This window comes from Ranitomeya imitator, chromosome 8 (assembly GCF_032444005.1).
Source record: "Ranitomeya imitator isolate aRanImi1 chromosome 8, aRanImi1.pri, whole genome shotgun sequence".
NCBI classification, from domain to species: domain Eukaryota; kingdom Metazoa; phylum Chordata; class Amphibia; order Anura; family Dendrobatidae; genus Ranitomeya; species Ranitomeya imitator.
This window is the reverse complement of record NC_091289.1, coordinates 142,273,345-142,293,757: the sequence shown is the minus strand read 5'-3', so window position 1 is coordinate 142,293,757 and position 20,413 is coordinate 142,273,345. Positions and strand designations below refer to the sequence as shown.

General features: G+C 40.9%; 1 protein-coding gene across 2 annotated transcripts in view; it reads right to left on the bottom strand.

Moving 5' to 3' along the window:
• Positions 1 to 20,413, bottom strand: part of LOC138648018 (flavin-containing monooxygenase 3-like) — a 57,161-nt gene that overhangs the window by 15,515 nt on the left and 21,233 nt on the right. The window contains exons 2-4 of one of the 2 annotated variants that reach the window (XM_069737476.1): positions 13,044 to 13,146; positions 7,776 to 7,910; positions 5,823 to 6,011 (exon numbers count right to left, since the gene is read on the bottom strand). In XM_069737476.1, coding sequence (XP_069593577.1) covers positions 5,823 to 6,011; positions 7,776 to 7,907 — 321 coding nt within the window. In that variant the 5' untranslated portion in view covers positions 7,908 to 7,910; positions 13,044 to 13,146. The remainder of the gene's footprint in view (positions 1 to 5,822; positions 6,012 to 7,775; positions 7,911 to 13,043; positions 13,147 to 20,413) is intronic. The other variant, XM_069737474.1, reaches the window with a different exon arrangement.

Below are 20,413 nucleotides of genomic sequence, written 5' to 3'. Positions count from 1 at the left end.
GGAACTATTCTGATTGCCGTACGTGGAGTCGGGAAGGAATTTTTTTCCCCAATGTGGAGCTTACTCTTTGCCACATGGGTTTTCTTTGCCTTCCTCTGGATCAACATTTTAGGGCATGTTAGGTTAGGCTATGGGTTGAACTAGATGGACTTAAAGTCTTCCTTCAACCTTAATAACTATGTTACTATTTTACTATGTTATTTGCTAGGTAACAGGCACCAAAAAAGGGGGTTGGGAATGTGAGTTTTACATAGAGCACCTCTCATTACTCAGCGAGTAATGAGTGCATCTGAGCACTGTGATATTCTAGCACATTCACTCATCCCTAATATTAATTAAATAGTTCACCTCTCACCACATTATAAGATGAACTGTAAGAGCGTGGAAGAAGCTATTAACAAATCTCCTTCTGAAGATCTCATAGCAATATAATGCATTGACCTGTGCAGCAGCAATTAGTTAGCCTACAGACATCCCATCTTGGGAGGAGTCAAATGGACATTAGAAACTCAGTTCCTGTTTCTTAGCGAGTTATTGGAGAGTCTTGACAGGAGAAGGAGAATTTTGCAGACCAGCATTGGATCAGGGAGTTGTGTGGGGAGAAAAAAGAAGACTATACCCAGGTAGCAACTTCAGTAGAAACCAAATATCAAGTGGCAGAAGTAGTCCTTCATAGCAGGCAAGTGAGGTACCTACAGAAAGTGTTATCTGATAAGGAAGCCTTAATATAGCCAGACATAAGGGTCAAAGATAAGCCTGGCCAATCCGGGACACATTATCTCCTAAGGAGTTGCAGCAAGTGTCAACGGATACTAAGATGGAGTGGTGAAACCAGATGCGAGTAACCCAAATGAAGTAGATGTTGAGAATAGTAGTTGTGAGGGCCTCTAGTGACCCATCTCACCCATGTACCTCATGTTAACCTGCTCTTTTAGTGTTGCAAGCAATATAAGAAATGTGCCACCACATCTAACTGTCAAGCCTATGCTTCTGAACTGTACAGAACATGTATTCTTTAATTGCCATGCCTGCTAATGGATGCACATGTTTTACTGGTATGTTTAGTAAGAAAAAAGTTTATTTTTGCACTTCTGTCTCAAGCGGCAGTGTGAGGTTTGCAATTAAGTCTACAAGAGGTAACAACACACAAACTCAGCCAGGTCCCTCTATCCTTAATGTCCGGGGTCACAGAAGCGATCCTCGCCTGGGGGGACCTTGAGCATTACAAAACTCTTATGCAACATCCTCAAATTTATAACCAAATATTCAACATTTCCACTACCTTAACTTGGCAGAGTTTCCACTATTAAATGATTATCTCGACACAACTTACTACCACATTGGTAGGTGATGTCACGTCTATAGATATTTCCTAGTAGACAAGAAAACTATATTCCAATTTATTTCTTCACTACTAGTAAAACTACTACAGTTCTTTCTTATCAAGCTATAGAACTACACTTTCTAAACATTTCCAATCTTCTATATCAGTGTCCCCAACTCCGGTCCTCAAGAGCCACCAACAGGTCATGTTTTCATGATTTCCTTAGTATTGCACAGGTGATGGAATTATTGCCTGTGCTGGTGATGCAATTATCACCTGTGCAATACTAAGGAAATCCTGAAAACATGACCTGTTGGTGGCTCTTGAGCACCAGAGTTGGGGAACACTGTTATTTATAAAGGCCAGAAATAATGTTTTGATTCTGAAATAAATATAACCATAACAATGAAACAGAATATTTAACTTCCCTAACAAAAAGTAAATTTTTATCTTTCTATTCAGCGTGATTCCCTTCAGTGCATTTATAAATCTAACGTCAACAGAACCCACAATCTGTCTGGAACATTGTCATTTAATATATCTTTATTATGCTTGAATACTATTTGCAAACACCAGTTTATGGTCAAATAAATGCAGTACTTAGTTTGTGAGTTCCATAAATTATCTGGATATGTTCCTTATCTGGAGGACACATCAGAACTTTGTATACCACAAACAGTCCATTAATTTTAATACTGTGCCTTAGTGAACAGAATGTTTTTTTTGCAGAGCTGGGACCTTGGGTTCAAATGAGGTCAAGGACAACATTTCCATAGAGTTTGTATGAACTCCCAGTGCTTGTGGTTTTCCTCCGTGTACTCTGGTTTCCCTTCCCACTCCAAAAGACATACTCATAGAAAATTTAGATTGTGAGCTGTGGTGGGGACAGTAATGTTTGTAAAGCAATGAGGGAAATGTTGGGGCTATATAAGTAAGTAGAGATGCATGAAATGATTAGTTGGACTCCAGTTCAGATCTGTTGGACAGATCAGTAGTCTGTGCGAATGGGAGGTTTGTGAATCTCTTACCGATTGGGATGGCATGTCATCTATGCAACAAGCCACAATAATGGCGCTGCACCAGCCCTAGTTAATCAAAGGTTGCGCTGTTGCATAAAAGCAATCTTAATTATATATAATTAATATAATATATAATGTTAGCTTGCGCTCCACGGCTGCGGGTCTATTCGTCCCAGTGACGAGCGTCGTCAGCTGCACATGCGCAACAGCAATCCCGGAACTTACTCACTGTCCGCTTCGCATCAGCTGTTATATCGTTACACACCTCCGCAATACTGTTAGCGGATTGGCCAGCCATACTTTAAAACCAGTTCCACCCTTCCCCAACACACGCCTCCTGACGAAGAAGCGAAACGTGTGTTGGGGCGGCAGGGACGCCACACACATAGACAGACTCCATGTAAGTGCTGCTTATTACTGCTCTTGTCACACTGCCATCATTAATTTTTTAGGGCGTTTTGCCCCTACACTGAGTAGCTGATGTGCTTGTGTTTACTAGTTCTTATTGTTACAATACTTATGCAGGCACTGTGTTGGATTCTAATTGATGTATACATTTATAGTGGATGTCCCTGCTTCTTAGCAGTTACTAATTTTATCTTTATTAATTATTTAATAAAAGTTTATTGATATTGGCACTTTATACTGGTTTTTCTCTGAGTTGATGTATATATATATATATATATATATATATACAGTATATATATATATACAGTACAGACCAAAAGTTTGGACACACCTTTTCATTTAAAGATTTTTCTGTATTTTCATGACTATGAAAATTGTACATTCACACTGAAGGCATCAAAACTATGAATTAACACATGTGGAATTATATACTTAACAAAAAAGTGTGAAACAACTAAAATATGTCTTATATTCTAGGTTCTTCAAAGTAGTCACCTTTTACTTTGATGACTGCTTTGTACACTCTTGGCATTCTCTTGATGAGCTTCAAGAGGTAGCCACCGGAAATGGTTTTCACTTCACAGGTGTGCCCTGTCAGGTTTAATAAGTGGGATTTCTTGCCTTATAAATGGGGTTGGGACCATCAGTTGTGTTGAGCAGAAGTCTGGGAGATACACAGCTGATAGTCCTACTGAATAGACTGTTAGAATTTGTATTATGGCAAGAAAAAAGCAGCTAAGTAAAGAAAAACGAGTGGCCATCATTACTTTAAGAAATGAAGGTCAGTCAGTCCAAAAAATTGGGAAAACTTTGAAAGTGTCCCCAAGTGCAGTTGCAAAAACCATCAAGCGCTACAAAGAAACTGGCTCACATGAGGACCGCCCCAGGAAAAGAAGACCAAGAGTCACCTCTGCTTCTGAGGATAAGTTTATCCGAGTCACCAGCCTCAGAAATTACAGGTTAACAGCAGCTCAGATTAGAGACCAGGTCAATGCCACACAGAGTTCTAGCAGCAGACACATCTCTACAACAACTGTTAAGAGGAGACTTTGTGCAGCAGGCCTTCATGGTAAAATAGCTGCTAGGAAACCAATGCTAAGGACAGGCAACAAGCAGAAGAGACTTGTTTGGGCTAAAGAACACAAGGAATGGACATTAGACCAGTGGAAATCTGGGCTTTGGTCTGATGAGTCCAAATTTGAGATCTCTTGTTCCAACCACCGTGTCTTTGTGCGATGCAGAAAAGTTGAACGGATGGACTCTACATGCCTGGTTCCCACCGTGAAGCATGGAGGAGGAGGTGTGATGGTGTGGGGGTGCTTTGCTGGTGACACTGTTTGGGATTTCTTCAAAATTGAAGGCATACTGAACCAGCATGGCTACCACAGCATCTTGCAGCGGCATGCTACTCCATCCGGTTTGCGTTTAGTTGGACCATTATTTATTTTTCAACAGGACAATGAGCCCAAACACACCTCCAGGCTGTGTAAGGGCTATTTGACCAAGAGGAAGAGTGATGGTGTGCTATGCCAGATGACCTGGCCTCCACAGTCACCAGACCTGAACCCAATCGAGATGGTTTGGGGTGAGCTGGACCGCAGAATGAAAGCAAAAGTGCCAACAAGTGCTAAGCATCTCTGGGAACTCCTTCAAGATTGTTGGAAGACCATTTCCGATGACTACCTCTTGAAGCTCATCAAGAGAATGCCGAAAGTGTGCAAAGCAGTCATCAAAGCAAAAGGTAGCTACTTTGAAGAACCTAGAATATAAGACATATTTTCAGTTGTTTCACACTTTTGTTAAGGATATAATTCTACATGTGTTAATTCATAGTTTTGATGCCTTCAGTGTGAATTTACAGTTTTCATTGTCATGAAAATACAGAAAAATCTTTATATGAGAAGGTGTGTCCAAACTTTTGGTCTGTACTGTATATAAAACTATATATATATATATATATATATATATATATATATATATATATATATAGTCTAGCTTTATATGTTATTAAATTGACTTGCAGCATGAAATTAAGCTTGTATTTAATTGACTTGCTTTTTCTAACTGCTGCCATTCTCCTGATATGCATATGCAAGCTTTTATCTTGCACAGTGTACAGCTTGTTCCCACAGAGCTCTTCCACTCAAGCAAGGTCTAGTATGTGCAGGAGATGAGTTAGCTGCTAATATCCCAGTCATTTCTCTCCAGTAAATTGACTTATATGCAGCAGTTAGTTGCTCACCTCCCTAATACTGTCTGAGATCTTGACAGAGTAAATAATGAAGTGGTTCAACTACAATGCTTATCTGCTTATCTATGACTGTAGTGTGTAGTTACCATGCAGATGGTGAGCTAAAAGTGATTGCTAATTATGCAGGGGAGAGGAGAGTCTATCTATGGCAGAGGTTAGACTAAAGATGTATTGTGTGTGTTATTGCTGATGAAAAGTCAGCTGAACTGTATTGGAAACCTGGAGAGATTAGTTCTGGAAAATCTGATGGTACTTTTGTGAAGGAATCTGGGATGGGTCGGGGTGGTGTCCTCAATGCCAAGGAAGACTGGAGTAAGGCTATGTTGAGGGAGTTTAGGAATATTCCCTGTGTGGATCAGTAGATATCTGTGATGAGCCTCCTTACCTAATTTGTGCCCCGAGTAGCTAGAATATGAGGTTGTGTCTACACAACTCAAACTAAAACCACCAAAGGGGACTTAATTGTTGACAATGACTAAGTGTGCTGTGTACGCCAAACACTAGTCAGTCTGTGACCAGTGGTGAATATACTTTTTATACCCTTTTAATGGATTTTCAATAAAGAATTAGCAAGTTTGCATTCAAAAAGAGATTCTACTGTAGCTTTAGACTAATCCTTGTGAATAGCTGTAGGACAAGTGTTCATCCATAGACTTCAATTAATGTAGGTGCAGCATTGATGTTACCCATGAAAAAAAGCTGTGCACTTATTCATATTGTAGCTGCTGTTAATGCCAACATGCCATCACAATACATAATGCAAAGCGTGAGCAATTATTTCAGATATTGTAAGATAGATGCAAATTTAGAAGACACTTACTTTAAACTTGATGTGCCTTAACAAGTCAAAGTGTTTGGCGTATTGCTTCAGGTAATCCAGGAACAGAATATTGTGCATGAAGTTCGGGAATTCATCTGGTATAGGAAAGTCCGGATAACACATCATTTCTTTGCAAGCATTTGTGAATACTGAATGGTAGATACTAGCCTTCCCATCTTCTGCATGGTCCTATAAGGAACGTAGTTATATAGAAAGAGTAAAGTAAAAATGTAAGTATTATCTGAACTCGTACAAGAGACATAAAAGATAAGAGATGATAAGTGACAAAACTTCTGGACTTCAGTGTTTTGTTTTTTGTTTTTTTTTTATTCTGTGCAGGGCTAAAAAGGGGTTGTATGGGCATTTAATACAGATGATGTACTCCCAACAGAATAAGACTTCATTGAGGCAAAATAAAACATTTTGGTCTCCTTTAGGCTACATTCTCATGATGAGCTTGGTGCTTTTTTGATGTTGCAGAATTTCTATACCTATAATTTACATACGGTTACTTGCGTTTTTTTAATTGTGTTTTTAATGCTGCGTTTTTTATGCTGTGTTTTTTGTCTCTTATTGATGTGTCATGCTTTAAAATAAAGCTACTTTGTTTTTGATACTTCCTGTTTTTTTGCTTTGACATAGCTTTATGGACATACTTCGGTGTCGATTACATGCATTTTTGATGCGTTTGCGCAGCGGAAACACACTAAAAACGCATGTGTATTTTTTGCTATTTTCCACATCAAAAAGTAAGTGCATAGGGAAAATCCGCACAGAAAACTCAGCATACCAGCAAGAGGAATTGATAGTTAGCAAATTTGAAATACGCACCGCAGGTGAGTTTACGCAGCACGGTAGACATGAGATTTCTATAAATCCCATCCACTTTGATGGAACTGTAAGACTGCGTTTTTGATGCAGCAAAAATAGGCAGCTTCAAAAACACACAAAAAGCTTACCGTGGAAAAGTAGCCTTAGACCTACTCGAATAACAGTTCAAGTGCAGTAATCAGCAGCAACTGCTAGGCATCTATTCTATCCAGTCAAAATGTAAGTAATTATCTGAACTCATACAAGAGACATAAAGACATAAAGATAAGTGATGATAAGTGACAATACTTCTGTACTGATCTACAAAGCCCTCCACAACCTGTCCCTTCCCTATATCTCTGAACTAATCTCCCAATATCTTCCCTCACGTAATCTCCGATCCTCCCAAGACCTCCTCCTCTCCTCCACGCTTATTCGTTCCTCACACAACCGCCTCCAAGATTTCTCCCGAATATCCCCCATCCTCTGGAATTCCACGCCTCAACACGTCCGACTATCCACCACCCTCGGCTCCTTCAGACGGAACCTGAAAACCCATCTCTTCAAGAAAGAGCCTGCAATAACCATTCTGCCACCTCGCCATCGCCAGAGCCGCCGCCTCGCCATCGCCAGAGCCGCCGCCTCGCCCCTACCTTCTACCTCTTCCCCACTATCCCATAGAATGTAAGTCCGCAAGGACAGGGTCCTCTCCCCTCTGTACCAGTCTGTCACTGTAAATTTGTTAACTGTAAACGATATCAATAACTCTGTATGTAACCCCTTTCTCATGTACAGCACCATGGTATTAATGGTGCTATATAAATAAATAATAATAATAATACTATGCTACACATCTGTATAATCTAAATTTGATCTCCGGGAAAGCCCTCTAATGGCTGTACTTAAATGGTACCCACCAGTAGTGGCTAAGAGGGCAGCTGTTGTGGAGACAGAGGAATCATTGCACCACCCGTCTCGTAAGAAGTGTAGCCTGCTGATGACATATGCACCCGATATGTGACATACATGTAAATATTTCCACAAAAATTAGTGACATTTCAATGCCAGTTTTCTGGCATACAAAGCTTGATTAATTGACCCATAAATGCTTTTATACAAAAATAAACGCATCAAGAAACTTACCATAAAATTCCATAGTCCACCAACACAGTCACTCTTTTCAAAGCAGGTTGCATGAAGGCCAACTTCTAAACTGCATTTAAGCGCTGCAAGTCCACTTATACCAGAGCCAATTATCGCTATGGTTGATGCCATGCTCTGTATAAATTTATAAAAGCATGAAATTGCAGTTACACTGTCTCAGTCAAAAGTTTCTAATTCCACAGAAATCTAAATACATATATACTGAAAGCTCATACAAGAAAAGGCAATTATGGGAAACTTTGTGGCAAGTGTACCGTATATCTAAAGAATGCAGCTATCACTGGTTGGAAAACACACCAGTACAGGGATTTTCCAAACATGGGTAAAGCTCAATAAAATTGGAAAAATACAACACTTTTTAGTAAAACTGACTGTCTCTGCCAAACTGTTCTTATCTATTTATTCATTACAAATCTTGCCAAAACAGCATAAAAAAGTGATTAAAAAACAATTAAAAACAGGAAATGCATGCTTTGCTATTATATACAAATGGAAAATGCTACAAAGTATTGATTTGATGCATTTTATAAAAAGGAATTTAAAAATGTGCGCTTTCTTATTTTGACAAAAACAATGTAAGAAAAAACCCTGTGTGATCATACCCTTAAGGTACCTTCACACTAAACCACTTCACAACGATATCGCTAGCGATCCGTGATGTTGCAGCGTCCTGGCTAGCGATATCGTTGTGTTTGACACGCAGCAGCGATCAGGATCCTGCTGTGATGTCGTTGGTCGGAGCAGAAAGTCCAGAACTTTCTTTCGTCGCTGGATCACCCGCTGACATCGCTGAATCGGTGTGTGTGACGCCGATTCAGCGATGTCTTCACTGGTAATTAGGGTAAACATCGGGTTACTAAGCGCAGGGCCGCGCTTAGTAACCCGATGTTTACCCTCGTTACCAGCGTAAAAAAAGCAAACACTACATACTTACCTTCAGCTGTCTGTCCCCGGCGCAGTGCTTCTCTGCACTCCTCCTGCATCCTGTGTCAGCGCTGGTCAGCCGGAAAGCACAGCGGTGACGTCACCGCTCTGCTTTCCGGCCGCTGTGCTCACAGTCAGTGCAGGAAAGCACAGCGCCGGGGACAGACAGCAGAAGGTAAGTATGTAGTGTTTGTTTTTTTTACTTTTACGATGGTAACCAGGGTAAACATCGGGTTACTAAGCACGGCCCTGCGCTTAGTAACCCGATGTTTACCCTGGTTACCAGAGGACCTCGGGATCGTTGGTCGCTGGAGAGCTGTCTGTGTGACAGCTCTCCAGCGACCAAACAGCGACGCTGCAGCGATCGACATCGTTGTCGGTATCGCTGCAGCGTCGCTTAGTGTGAAGGTACCTTTAGGCTACGTACACAAAGAGTTTTTCAGAGTTTTGGTAGCAGAAACTTCTGCTATAGAAAACCTATACTCTATAATAATAAAATGTCAAGAAATAAAAAGAAAACATTATCTAATATATAATTGCCTAGAATACTACTTCCTGCAATTTGTGCCAACTTCCGTGGCTTTGTCCGGAGCTAATGTCCGGAGCTAATGTCCGGAGATAAGTGACGTCAACAGTGTCCAGTGTCTGATTGGTTGCCGCCTGCTGCGAGCGACCAATCAGAAACGTGCCGTACTGTGACACACTCCGCCCGCCATTTTGGTGTGATTTTTGAATTTTTACCTCACAGCAAGTTTCTACTGCGTGGAGGCGGGCCCAGTGACGTTGCTCTTCAAGCTCCTGCCGAATTTCGTCAAAAAAATGATAATACCATTTACCAAAACTATATATATTTAGTTGTGAAGTGGTTCAGTGACATTTTCACACCAATTTTGAACTTTTGTTTGGTGTTTTCTCCATATACTGCCTATTATTTTTGTTCTTTCTTACTATTATTTATTAATTGTATTATTCTTACATTTGAATAAATAAAGTATATATGGATTCTAGACTCCCGATTCTTTAGAATCGGGCTGCCATCTAGTTTATAAATAAAACATACAAAGTTTAATAAGGCAAAAACAGCATTTAAAATCTTGAATGCAAGAATACAGAAATAGCATTTCAGGAGTATAAAGATCTCAATAGGGAAAGTAAAGAAATCAAGTTGGCAAAGTTATCTAAAGAGAAACAAATCACCAGAGATATTAAAATAAATCCTACAAATTGTTTCAAAAACATCAATGCCAAAAAGGAAAAAATGGATGGAATAGGGCCATTAAAATATAGCACCAAGATAATTATAGAGTACAAAGAAAAGGCTGAGATATTAACCCCTTTACATAGTAACATAGTAACATAGTTAGTAAGGCCGAAAAAAGACATTTGTCCATCCAGTTCAGCCTATATTCCATCATAATAAGTCCCCAGATCTACGTCCTTCTACAGAACCTAATTGTATGATACAATATTGTTCTGCTCCAGGAAGACATCCAGGCCTCTCTTGAACCCCTCGACTGAGTTCGCCATCACCACCTCCTCAGGCAAGCAATTCCAGATTCTCACTGCCCTAACAGTAAAGAATCCTCTTCTATGTTGGTGGAAAAACCTTCTCTCCTCCAGACGCAAAGAATGCCCCCTTGTGCCTGTCACCTTCCTTGGTATAAACAGATCCTCAGCGAGATATTTGTATTGTCCCCTTATATACTTATACATGGTTATTAGATCGCCCCTCAGTCGTCTTTTTTCTAGACTAAATAATCCTAATTTCGCTAATCTATCTGGGTATTGTAGTTCTCCCATCCCCTTTATTAATTTTGTACTCTCTCTAGTTCCATTATATCCTTCCTGAGCACCGGTGCCCAAAACTGGACACAGTACTCCATGTGCGGTCTAACTAGGGATTTGTACAGAGGCAGTATAATGCTCTCATCATGTGTATCCAGACCTCTTTTAATGCACCCCATGATCCTGTTTGCCTTGGCAGCTGCTGCCTGGCACTGGCTGCTCCAGGTAAGTTTATCATTAACTAGGATCCCCAAGTCCTTCTCCCTGTCAGATTTACCCAGTGGTTTCCCATTCAGTGTGTAATGGTGACATTGATTCCTTCTTCCCATGTGTATAACCTTACATTTATCATTGTTAAACCTCATCTGCCACCTTTCAGCCCAAGTACGTCCGAGGTCAGATCCCCTGCTTTGATGCGGGCTCCGGCGGTGAGCCCGCATCAAAGCTGGGACATGTCAGCTGTTTTGAACAGCTGACATGTGCCCGTAATAGGTGCGGGCAGAATCGCGATCTGCCCGTGCCTATTAACTAGTTAAATGCCGCTGTCAAACGCAGACAGCGGCATTTAACTACCGCTTCCGGCCGGGCGGCTGGAAATGATCGCATCGCCGACCCCCGTCACATGATCGGAGGTCGGCGATGCTTCTGAATAGTAACCATAGAAGTCCTTGAGACCTCTATGGTTACTGATCGCCGGTAGCTGTGAGCGCCACCCTGTGGTCGGCGCTCACAGCACACCTACATTTCTGATACATAGCAGCGAACATCAGATCGCTGCTATGTAGCAGAGGCGATTGCGTTGTGCCTCCCATGGAGGCTATTGAAGCATGGCAAAAGTAAAAAAAAAAAAGTAAAAAAAAATGTGAAAAAAATAAAAAAAATATAAAAGTTTAAATTACCCCCCTTTCACCCCATTCAAAATAAATCAATAAAAAAAATCGAACCTACACATATTTGGTATCGCCACGTTCAGAATCGCCCGATCTATCAATAAAAAAAAAACATTAACCTGATCGCTAAACGGCGTAGCGAGAAAAAAATTAGAAATGCCAGAATTACGTTTTTTTGGTCGCCGCAACATTGAATTAAAATGCAATAACGGGCGATCAAAAGAACGTATCTGCACCAAAATGCTATGATTAAAAACGCCAGCTCGGCACGCAAAAAATAAGCCCTCACCCGACCCCAGATTACGAAAAATGGAGACGCTACAAGTATCAGAAAATGGCGCAATTTTTTTTTTTTTTTAGCAAAGTTTGGAATTTTTTTTCACCACTTAGATAAAAAAGAACCTAGACATGTTTGGTGTCCATGAACTCGTAATGACCTGGAGAATCATAATGGCATGTCAATTTTAGCATTTAGTGAACCTAGCAAAAAAGCCAAGCAAAAAACAAGTGTGGGATTGCACTTTTTTTTGCAATTTCACCGCACTTGGAATTTTTTTCCCGTTTTCTAGTACACGACATGGTAAAACCAATGATGTCGTTCAAAAGTGTACAACTCGTCCCACAAAAAATAAGCCCTCACATGGCCAAATTGCCGGAAAAATAAAAAAGTTATGGCTCTGGGAAGGAGGGGAGCAAAAAATGAACACGGAAAAACGGAAAATCCCAAGGTCATGAAGGGGTTAAAGAGGCACTTTTCATCCGCATTCACCAATGACCTGTCTGTTCCAGTGATCTTTCAACAAGGCAAAAACCAAAGATCGCCACCAGATATAACTAGTTTAATGCAAAAAGAAATATACCTGCATCTGAGCAAATTAAATAAATAAATCCCCCGGCCCAGATGTCATTCATCCACGGATACTGAGGGAATTTAGCTCAGTAATAGACAGACCACTGTATTTCAAATTCTTAGACTCTTGTAACAGGCATACATGTGGAGAAGGACTGAGCCCAGCTAGTAGACACACAACCATGGGGAATCACATTGATATAATGTCCATATAATGTCTTTGTGGTATTTTCCTGATGAAGGGGTCAGATCGACCTTGAAATGCGTTGAATAAACCACCAGAGTTTTTCATTACATTCGAATCTGTATTATTGTGGCAGCGCGGACTTACTCCATAAGCTATTCTGTACAACATCCCTGAGAAGGTCGCGTGGGTGGCCCGTGGATCTGCAGCAGCCAATACGCACATGCTTTTGCTTTACATCAGGTGAGTAGCTCCCTGTTAAACGGCACTTAATCTGAGGATAAGACCCTACATGTGCTTTTTGTCTCCCTAATTTACCAGCTCAAAGAAAAAGCAGGCCACACTTTTATGTGCACACGGCGCAAACAGACTGAAAAATCCTAAAGATATGAACTGGAATACAAACTGGTGCGCATGCAGCACCTATGTGGACGTTCACACTGGCCACTGCACAGAAAGAAACAAAAGACAGAAACAATGATTGAATACCCTGCAGTAAATAAATAAACAGCAATACTGCATGAAAATAATATAGGGTAATTAGCTAAGATAATTTTAATAAAAAAATGTAAAAGTCATCCCACCACTTTTGCATTTTTTTTTATCATAGTCACCTCTGTGTGCCGCCACGTGAGTGAACTACCGCACCGTCCAACTTAATCTTGTATGGGAAAATTACAGAAAGAAGAGCAGAATATGGAAACACATCAACTGGAACTACAGCACAAGATAGAGGTAATTAATATAAAATATTAAAAACAAAAACAATAGCAGCATATGACCTATAAATATATACTATATTATCTAACCTGACAAGTTATCATAAGAAGGGGGCATAGCTTATATTTTCATTAAGTCCAGATGGTTGTAGTGTTCCCAATGTCCAAATCCATCTGGACTCCATTTTGGGCCAATTTTCTCGAGACACCACCACCACAAATACCGACATCAATCATGTTGATCCCTCTTACCCTGAGAAGGCTGCCATCACAGTTGTGGTAAAGTTTAAAATGACGAGGGATTGTTTTAAGTGTGGATGCGTCCACATGGGTCGCCGCTGCAGCAATGCCGAGAACATGTTCCCTTATGCGCACCTTTAATTGACGTATAGACAATCTCACATAGATTTTTGCACAGGGGCATGTCACATAATAAATGACATTAGAGCTTGTACATGTGATATGTTTTCTTATCCTGTATTCTCGTGATTGAGTAGCATTAGAAAAGGTAGCACAATGGTCCAAGCTAGGGCATGCTACGTAGCGACCACATGGGGCGCACCCACTCCTCGCAGCTATGGTATTCAGAAAAGGTTTTGGTGGTTCACTAACATAATGACTGCGGACTAAACAATTTTGAAGATTACGTGACAATCGTGCTGCGAAACCTAGAAATAACAGGATTGGCTTTCAAGATAGGCCATGATTTGTCTAATGCCTTCCTTAACAGCAAAAACTGTGAATGGTAATAATGAACCAGACAATTTCTTGGTCATCTTTTGTTTGGTTTTTGTAGAGGAGGTCATGCCTCGAGGAACTTTTAGCCCTATTAAAGGTTTTTTTAATCCTCCATTTACTGTATCCACCTTCAATTAAATGTAGTTTTAAATCCTCAGTTTGTGCAGCAAAGTCTTTCTCAGTTGAGCACAGTCTGCAGAGATGCAAGAACTGTTCCATAGGGACAGACTGAATAATATGCCTAGGATGGGAGGAGGAGGCATGTAATAGCATGTTTGTAGCAGTCACTTTGCAGAAAATATTCGTCTGTATCTCATCTTTGTCATCTCTTTTGAGCGTTACGACCAAAAATTCAATCTCATCATCACAAAATTGATGCATAAGATGGATATTACGGTCATTGTTGTTTAACATAAAAAAAATTATTTAAGGATTCAAGTGATCCCTGACAGATCAGCAATATGTCATCAATGTACCGCATCCAGGAGATGCTGAGATTTCGGGGTATTTGCCCCTCATAGTTTATAGTCCTTGTACCAGGCACTGCTCCTAATAGCCAGTTTCCTACTCTACACTGATGAGGGGCAAATACCCCGAAACAGCTGTCTGTGGATGGATACCATGTTTTGGCATAGGTGGTTTTCCTTTTTGGATGCTGCCCTTCCCTTGGTTGTTCCTTCCCAGTGAAAGACCTGGCTATTTATTGCTTGATTTTTTTTATTGTCTTATTTTGAATGGGCCGAAAGGGGGGTGATTTAAACTTTTATATTTTTTTTTATTTTTTTCATATTTTTTTAAAACATTTTTTTTTTACTGTTGCCATGCTTCAATAGCCTCTATGGGAGGTTAGAAGCTGGCACAACTCGATCGGCTCTGCTACATAGGAGCGATGCATACATCACTGACCACAGGGTGGCCCTCACAGCAATCTGGTATCCATAACCATAGAGGTCTCAAAGAGACCTCTGCTTGTCATGCCGACGCATCGCTGACCCCCAATCACGTGATGGGGGTCAGCAATGCGCTCATTTCAGGCCCGATGGCAGGAAGCGTTAGTTCAATGCTGTCAGCATTTGTCAGTGGCATTTAACTAGTTAATAGCAGCGGGTGAATCGCGATTCCACCCGCGGCTATTGTGGGCACATGTCAGCTGTTCAAAACAGCTGAGATGTCTTGGCTTTGATGCGGGCTCACCGCCGGAGTCCGCATCAAAGCGGGGAATCTGACCTCAGATGTACTATCTCGTCCGAGGTCAGAAAGGGGTTAATGGTGGAAAACATCAAATGCAGGATCTGGTGAGAAAGACAAGCCTTTATCCAGGAGAGAGAGGTCAACCGACTAAAAATTGTATTGACAAATTGATTACCTTATTATCTCGCCTTTTATGTTCTGGTGACCTGAATTCATGGCGTCTGTACGGATGAAAATTCATATCCCTCGATCTCTTGATATTGCCCCTGATCTGGTGATCATTGAGGTGCTGGATGCCTCAGACTGATCACTCACAGATGATATAGAGGAGAGCGACTCCATGAGTTGAACCTGTTGACCTTGTAATTATGGTTTTCTCCAAGCATAAACTTGATTATTTTGATAGTCACGTAAATCCCTACTGAATTTAGCTGTTTGTGCAGTATGGATTTTCTTTAGCGTCATATCTATGGCCTTTTCCATTTGATTGTTAAAAGTCTGATATTTTTCCAGGGAACATTTGGCCTTGAGTTCCTCCTCAGCAGTGATGATTGATGCCTCCAACTTAGTAATGGTACTCGTATTTAAATCACTCAACAGCTGCATTATTGTGTTTGAACAGTCATTACATGCCTCCTCCCATTTGGCCACAAATTCGGTGTCATCAACAGGAAATGTGGGGACCACACATACGCGTAGACCCCTGGGAATACATTTTCTTGTAAGATGTTTATCAAGGAATGCCTGATTACACCATAATTTGGTCCTTTTTAGAACCATATTCTGTAATACTGAAGCTTGCTTCTCCCATCCATGATCACTTGTCTGTGAAGTAATAGTCCCCCCATTACCAAACACCTCGTCAATTTGGAAAAGCGAAGTTATTTCTTTAGCCTTAAAGTCCATGTTGAAGAGAAAATCTGGGCAAAACACAGCAAAAATTATATACAAAGTACTCCACCAACAAACACACATGATATCAAGTACGAAAGTTCCCTTCAAATCATATACATATGAACCTCATGTGCAATATTCTACTTTAATGGACACATCAAACATAATGCATAACCAGTTAAGATGGGAAACAATGATGTACTAGTCCAAATGAAAAAAACATTATATCTTTATTGTTAAAATATGCAATTGACACAGGTAGAATAATGGGAAAAGGGGAAATTCATAAAATTACATCAAAATTTTACATATCTGCCGTAAGAATGGGGCACACACCATCCCAATGAATACCCTAACCGGTGAGCAATTTACACAGTATCACCAAAGTTTTAATTAATAAATGCAGCATCCACACAAGCCCTTATGCGTCTAGAAAGGAATAATCTTATTGCTGCATGTACACTGCTCAAAAAAATAAAGGGAACACTTAAACAACAAAATATAACTCCAAGTAAATCAAACTTCTGTGAAATCAAACTGTCCACTTAGGAAGCAGCACTGTTTGACAATCAATTTCACATGCTGTTGCGCAAATAGAATAGACAACAGATGGAAATTATTGGCAATTATCAAGACACACAATAAAGGAGTGGTTCTGCAGGTGGGGACCACAGACCACATCTCAGTACCAATGCTTTCTGGTTTATGTTTTGATCACTTTTGAATGTTGGTTGTGCTTTCACACTTGTGGTAGCATGAGATGGACTCTACAACCCATACAATTGGCTCCAGGTAGTGCAGCTCATCCAGGATGGCACATCAATGCGAGCTGTGGCAAGAAGGTTTGCTGTGTCTGCCAGCGTAGTGTCCAGAAGCTGAAGGTGCAACCAGGAGACAGACCAGTACACCAGGAGACTTGGAGGCGGCCGTAGGAGGGCAACAACCCAGCAGCAGGACCGCTACCTCAGCTTTTGTGCAAGGAGGAACAGGAGAAGCACTGCTAGAACCCTGCAAAATGACCTCCAGCAGGTCACAAATGTGCATGTGTCTGCACAAACGGTTAGAAACCGACTCCATAAGGATGGTCTGAGTGCCCGACGTCCACAGATGGGGGTTGTGCTCACAGCCCAACACCATGCAGGACACTTCGCATTTGCCACAGAACACCAGGATTTGCAAAGTTGCCACTGGCACCCTGTGCTCTTTACAGATGAAAGCAGGCTCACACTGAGCACATGTGACAGATGTGACAGAGTCTGGAGACACCATGGAGAGCGATCTACTGCCTGCAACATCCTTCAGCATGACCGGTTTGGCAGTGGGTCAGTAATGGTGGGGGGTGGCATTTCTTTGGAGGGCCGCACAGCCCTCCATGTGCTTGCCAGAGATAGCCTGATTGCCATTAGGTACTGAAATGAGATCCTCAGACCCCTTGTGAGACCATATGCTGGTGCGGTTGGCCCTTGGTTCCTCCTAATGCAGGACAATGCCAGACCTTATGTGGGTGAAGTGTGTCAGCAGTTCCTGCAAGATGAAGGCATTGAAGCTATGGACTGGCCCGCCCGTTCCCCAGACCTGAATCCGATTGAGCACATCTGGGACATCATGTCTTGCACCATCCACCAACATCATGTTGCACCAAAGACTGTCCAGGAGTTGGTGGATGCTTTAGTCTATGTCTGGGAGGAGATCCCTCAGGAGACCATCTGCCGCCTGATCAGGAGCATGCCGAAGCATTGTAGGGAGGTCACACAGGCACATGGAGGAAACACACAAAACTGAACATCATTTCCTTGTCTTGAGGCATTTCCGCTGAAGTTAGATCAGCCTGTAACTTAATTTTCCACTTTGATTTTGAGTATCATTCCAAATCCAGACCTCCATGGGATATTCATTTTGATTTACATTGATTATTTTAATGTTTTATTGTTTTCAACACATTCTACTATGTAATGAATAAAGATTTGCAACTGAAATATTTCATTCAGGAATATCTAGGATGTGGCATTTTAGTGTTCCCTTAATGTTTTTGAGCAGTGTAGTAAGCTCTACAAATAAACACACATTGTATCACAACCAAGACAATGCTATGCCATAAAAATGTATAGTTGTGTAGCCGGTGAATAGGATCATTATACTGGACATATCAAACAAAGACTAAACACAGCTGCGCATGCAACAAAAAAGATGTAGAAGTCCAAAATATCACAAAGTGCAACCTTTATTAGCTAAAATACCAAAATGGAAATTGGAGTGGACAATAAGGTGAAAATATTAAGCATGTGCTGCTGTAATATGAGGGCACACTATACCTGAAAGGAACCACTAACATGTGGAGCTAAACATGAGTTAATATGAAAACAGAACCCACCATCATATCAAAAGTGGGTAGTGCATAATAAGTATAGGCAGTTTAGGCACATAAAGCATGTATGTAAATGCCAGCTATAAAAACTTTGGTAGAATTCAATAAAGAATTATATACCTTAAGTATTATAAAGCAGGTGCCAGACTCCACAGTAAGGTCCAGAGAGGTGTGTGTGCCCACCCCAACTCACGTTTTGGTACAACCTTGGTTAATATTTTCACCTTATTGTCCACTCCAATTTCCCCTTTTCCTGAGTCATTTTGATTTTTTAGCTAATAAAGTTTGCACTTTATGATATTTTGGACTAGTACATCTTTTTGTTACGTGCGCAGCTGTGTTTACTACTTTATGTTAGCTAGATTCAGAAGAAAAATCATTATTCATCTTGAAAATAATGACAATTTTTCAACTGTGTAGTCACCTATGTCATCAGTCACCTATGTCATCAGTATATCTGTTTTATACATCGATATGATGATGTCTGTATGTCTGTCTGTTGTATTAACATGCCTATAAAGTTTAATGGGTAAGACAGATTATAAAAACAAATCAGTCTAGTGCATACTATTATTTTATTTACATGCGGATTGTGTATAAAAACATTTACGTAAAATACACCATTGACTTGCATTGGTCCACATGCTGTCTGTATACTAATAATAATAATGTTTATTTTTATATAGCGCTAACATATTCTGCTGCGCTCTACAGTTTTTGTACACATCGCTGTTCCTGATGGGGCTCACAATCTAAATTCCCTATCAGTATGTCTTTGGAGTGTGGGAGGAAACCGGAGAACCCGGAGGAAACCCATGCAAACACGGGGAGAACATACTATATGTTATTATTTGGATAGCCTTCTCCCTTCAGATCGGCGCACCCGCATCATCATGGCAGGAAATAGATCATTACCATGACGATCCCCGAGTCACCAAGCTACAGAAAGCTTCTTATACGATGCTCAGAGCATGGTCTATGAAGCTTCTGATCACTCCATTTTGGCCAAAAAGAAGTTGGTTTCATCAACTAAAGGCCATGGCACTGGAAGAACTGTTCTACTTTCCTGGAGGGAAGACTTAATACATCAAGGCCCAGTCTTCCACCACGACCTAGATAGACTCCATCTGTCAGCTTGGATCCTGAGAAGAACATCCTAAGGGCTCAGTGTCTATCTGACCAGGTTATTACTACAATCCAGGCAAATAGAAAGACAGTCTAGGCAATAAATAATTAAATATGCAAAAGATTCTGTTTGGAATGTGGCAGTTCTGATATAGACTCCGGCATCCTGGATATTCCAAAGATTTTGAATTTTCTTCAGGCAGGATTTTACAAGGGTCTGAGAACAAGCACTCTTAAAGTCCAGATATCGGCCTTGAGCATCTTCTTCAATCATCTGTTGGCTTCTCACTCGTGGGTAGTTAGGTTTATTAAGGAAACACAGAGGTTAAGACCTACTATCAGGTGGTCGGTGCCCCCATGGGATTTAAACCTAGTCATTAATTCCCTTTATAAAGACCTTTATGAGCCCGTGGAGAGCATAATCTTTTCGTGTTGGTCCATTAAGTCAGCGTTCTTAGTGGCCATTACTACCGCAAAAAAGGTAGGGGAGATCCAAGCCCTGTCCACCTGGTATCCGCATCTTCAGATTCTGGACAATCAAATAATCCTTAAATTAGATCCTGACTTTTTTCCCAAAGTAGTGTCTGTCCAGAACCTAAACCAAGATATAATCTTACCCTCCTTTTGTGAAAATCCAGCCTACAAGAAAGAGTCTCTCTTTCACACTTTGGATGTTAGACAGGCAGTCATCAGGTACTTGGAGGCAAATCGGAGTTAGAGGCAGGATTCTAATGTTTGTTCTAAATGGGGGCAAGAAAAGAGGGAAAAAAGCTTCCAAACCCACTATAGCAAGGTGGATCATTTCGGCAATATCCTTAGCGTACAGTTCAGAAGGGATTTCCCCTCCATAGAGCCTAAAGGACCACTCGACCAGAGCAGTCTCCACCTCCTTGGCTGAGAGGGCGTAGGCTTCAGTCAAAGTTATAAGGGAGCAACTTGGGCCAGATTAAAT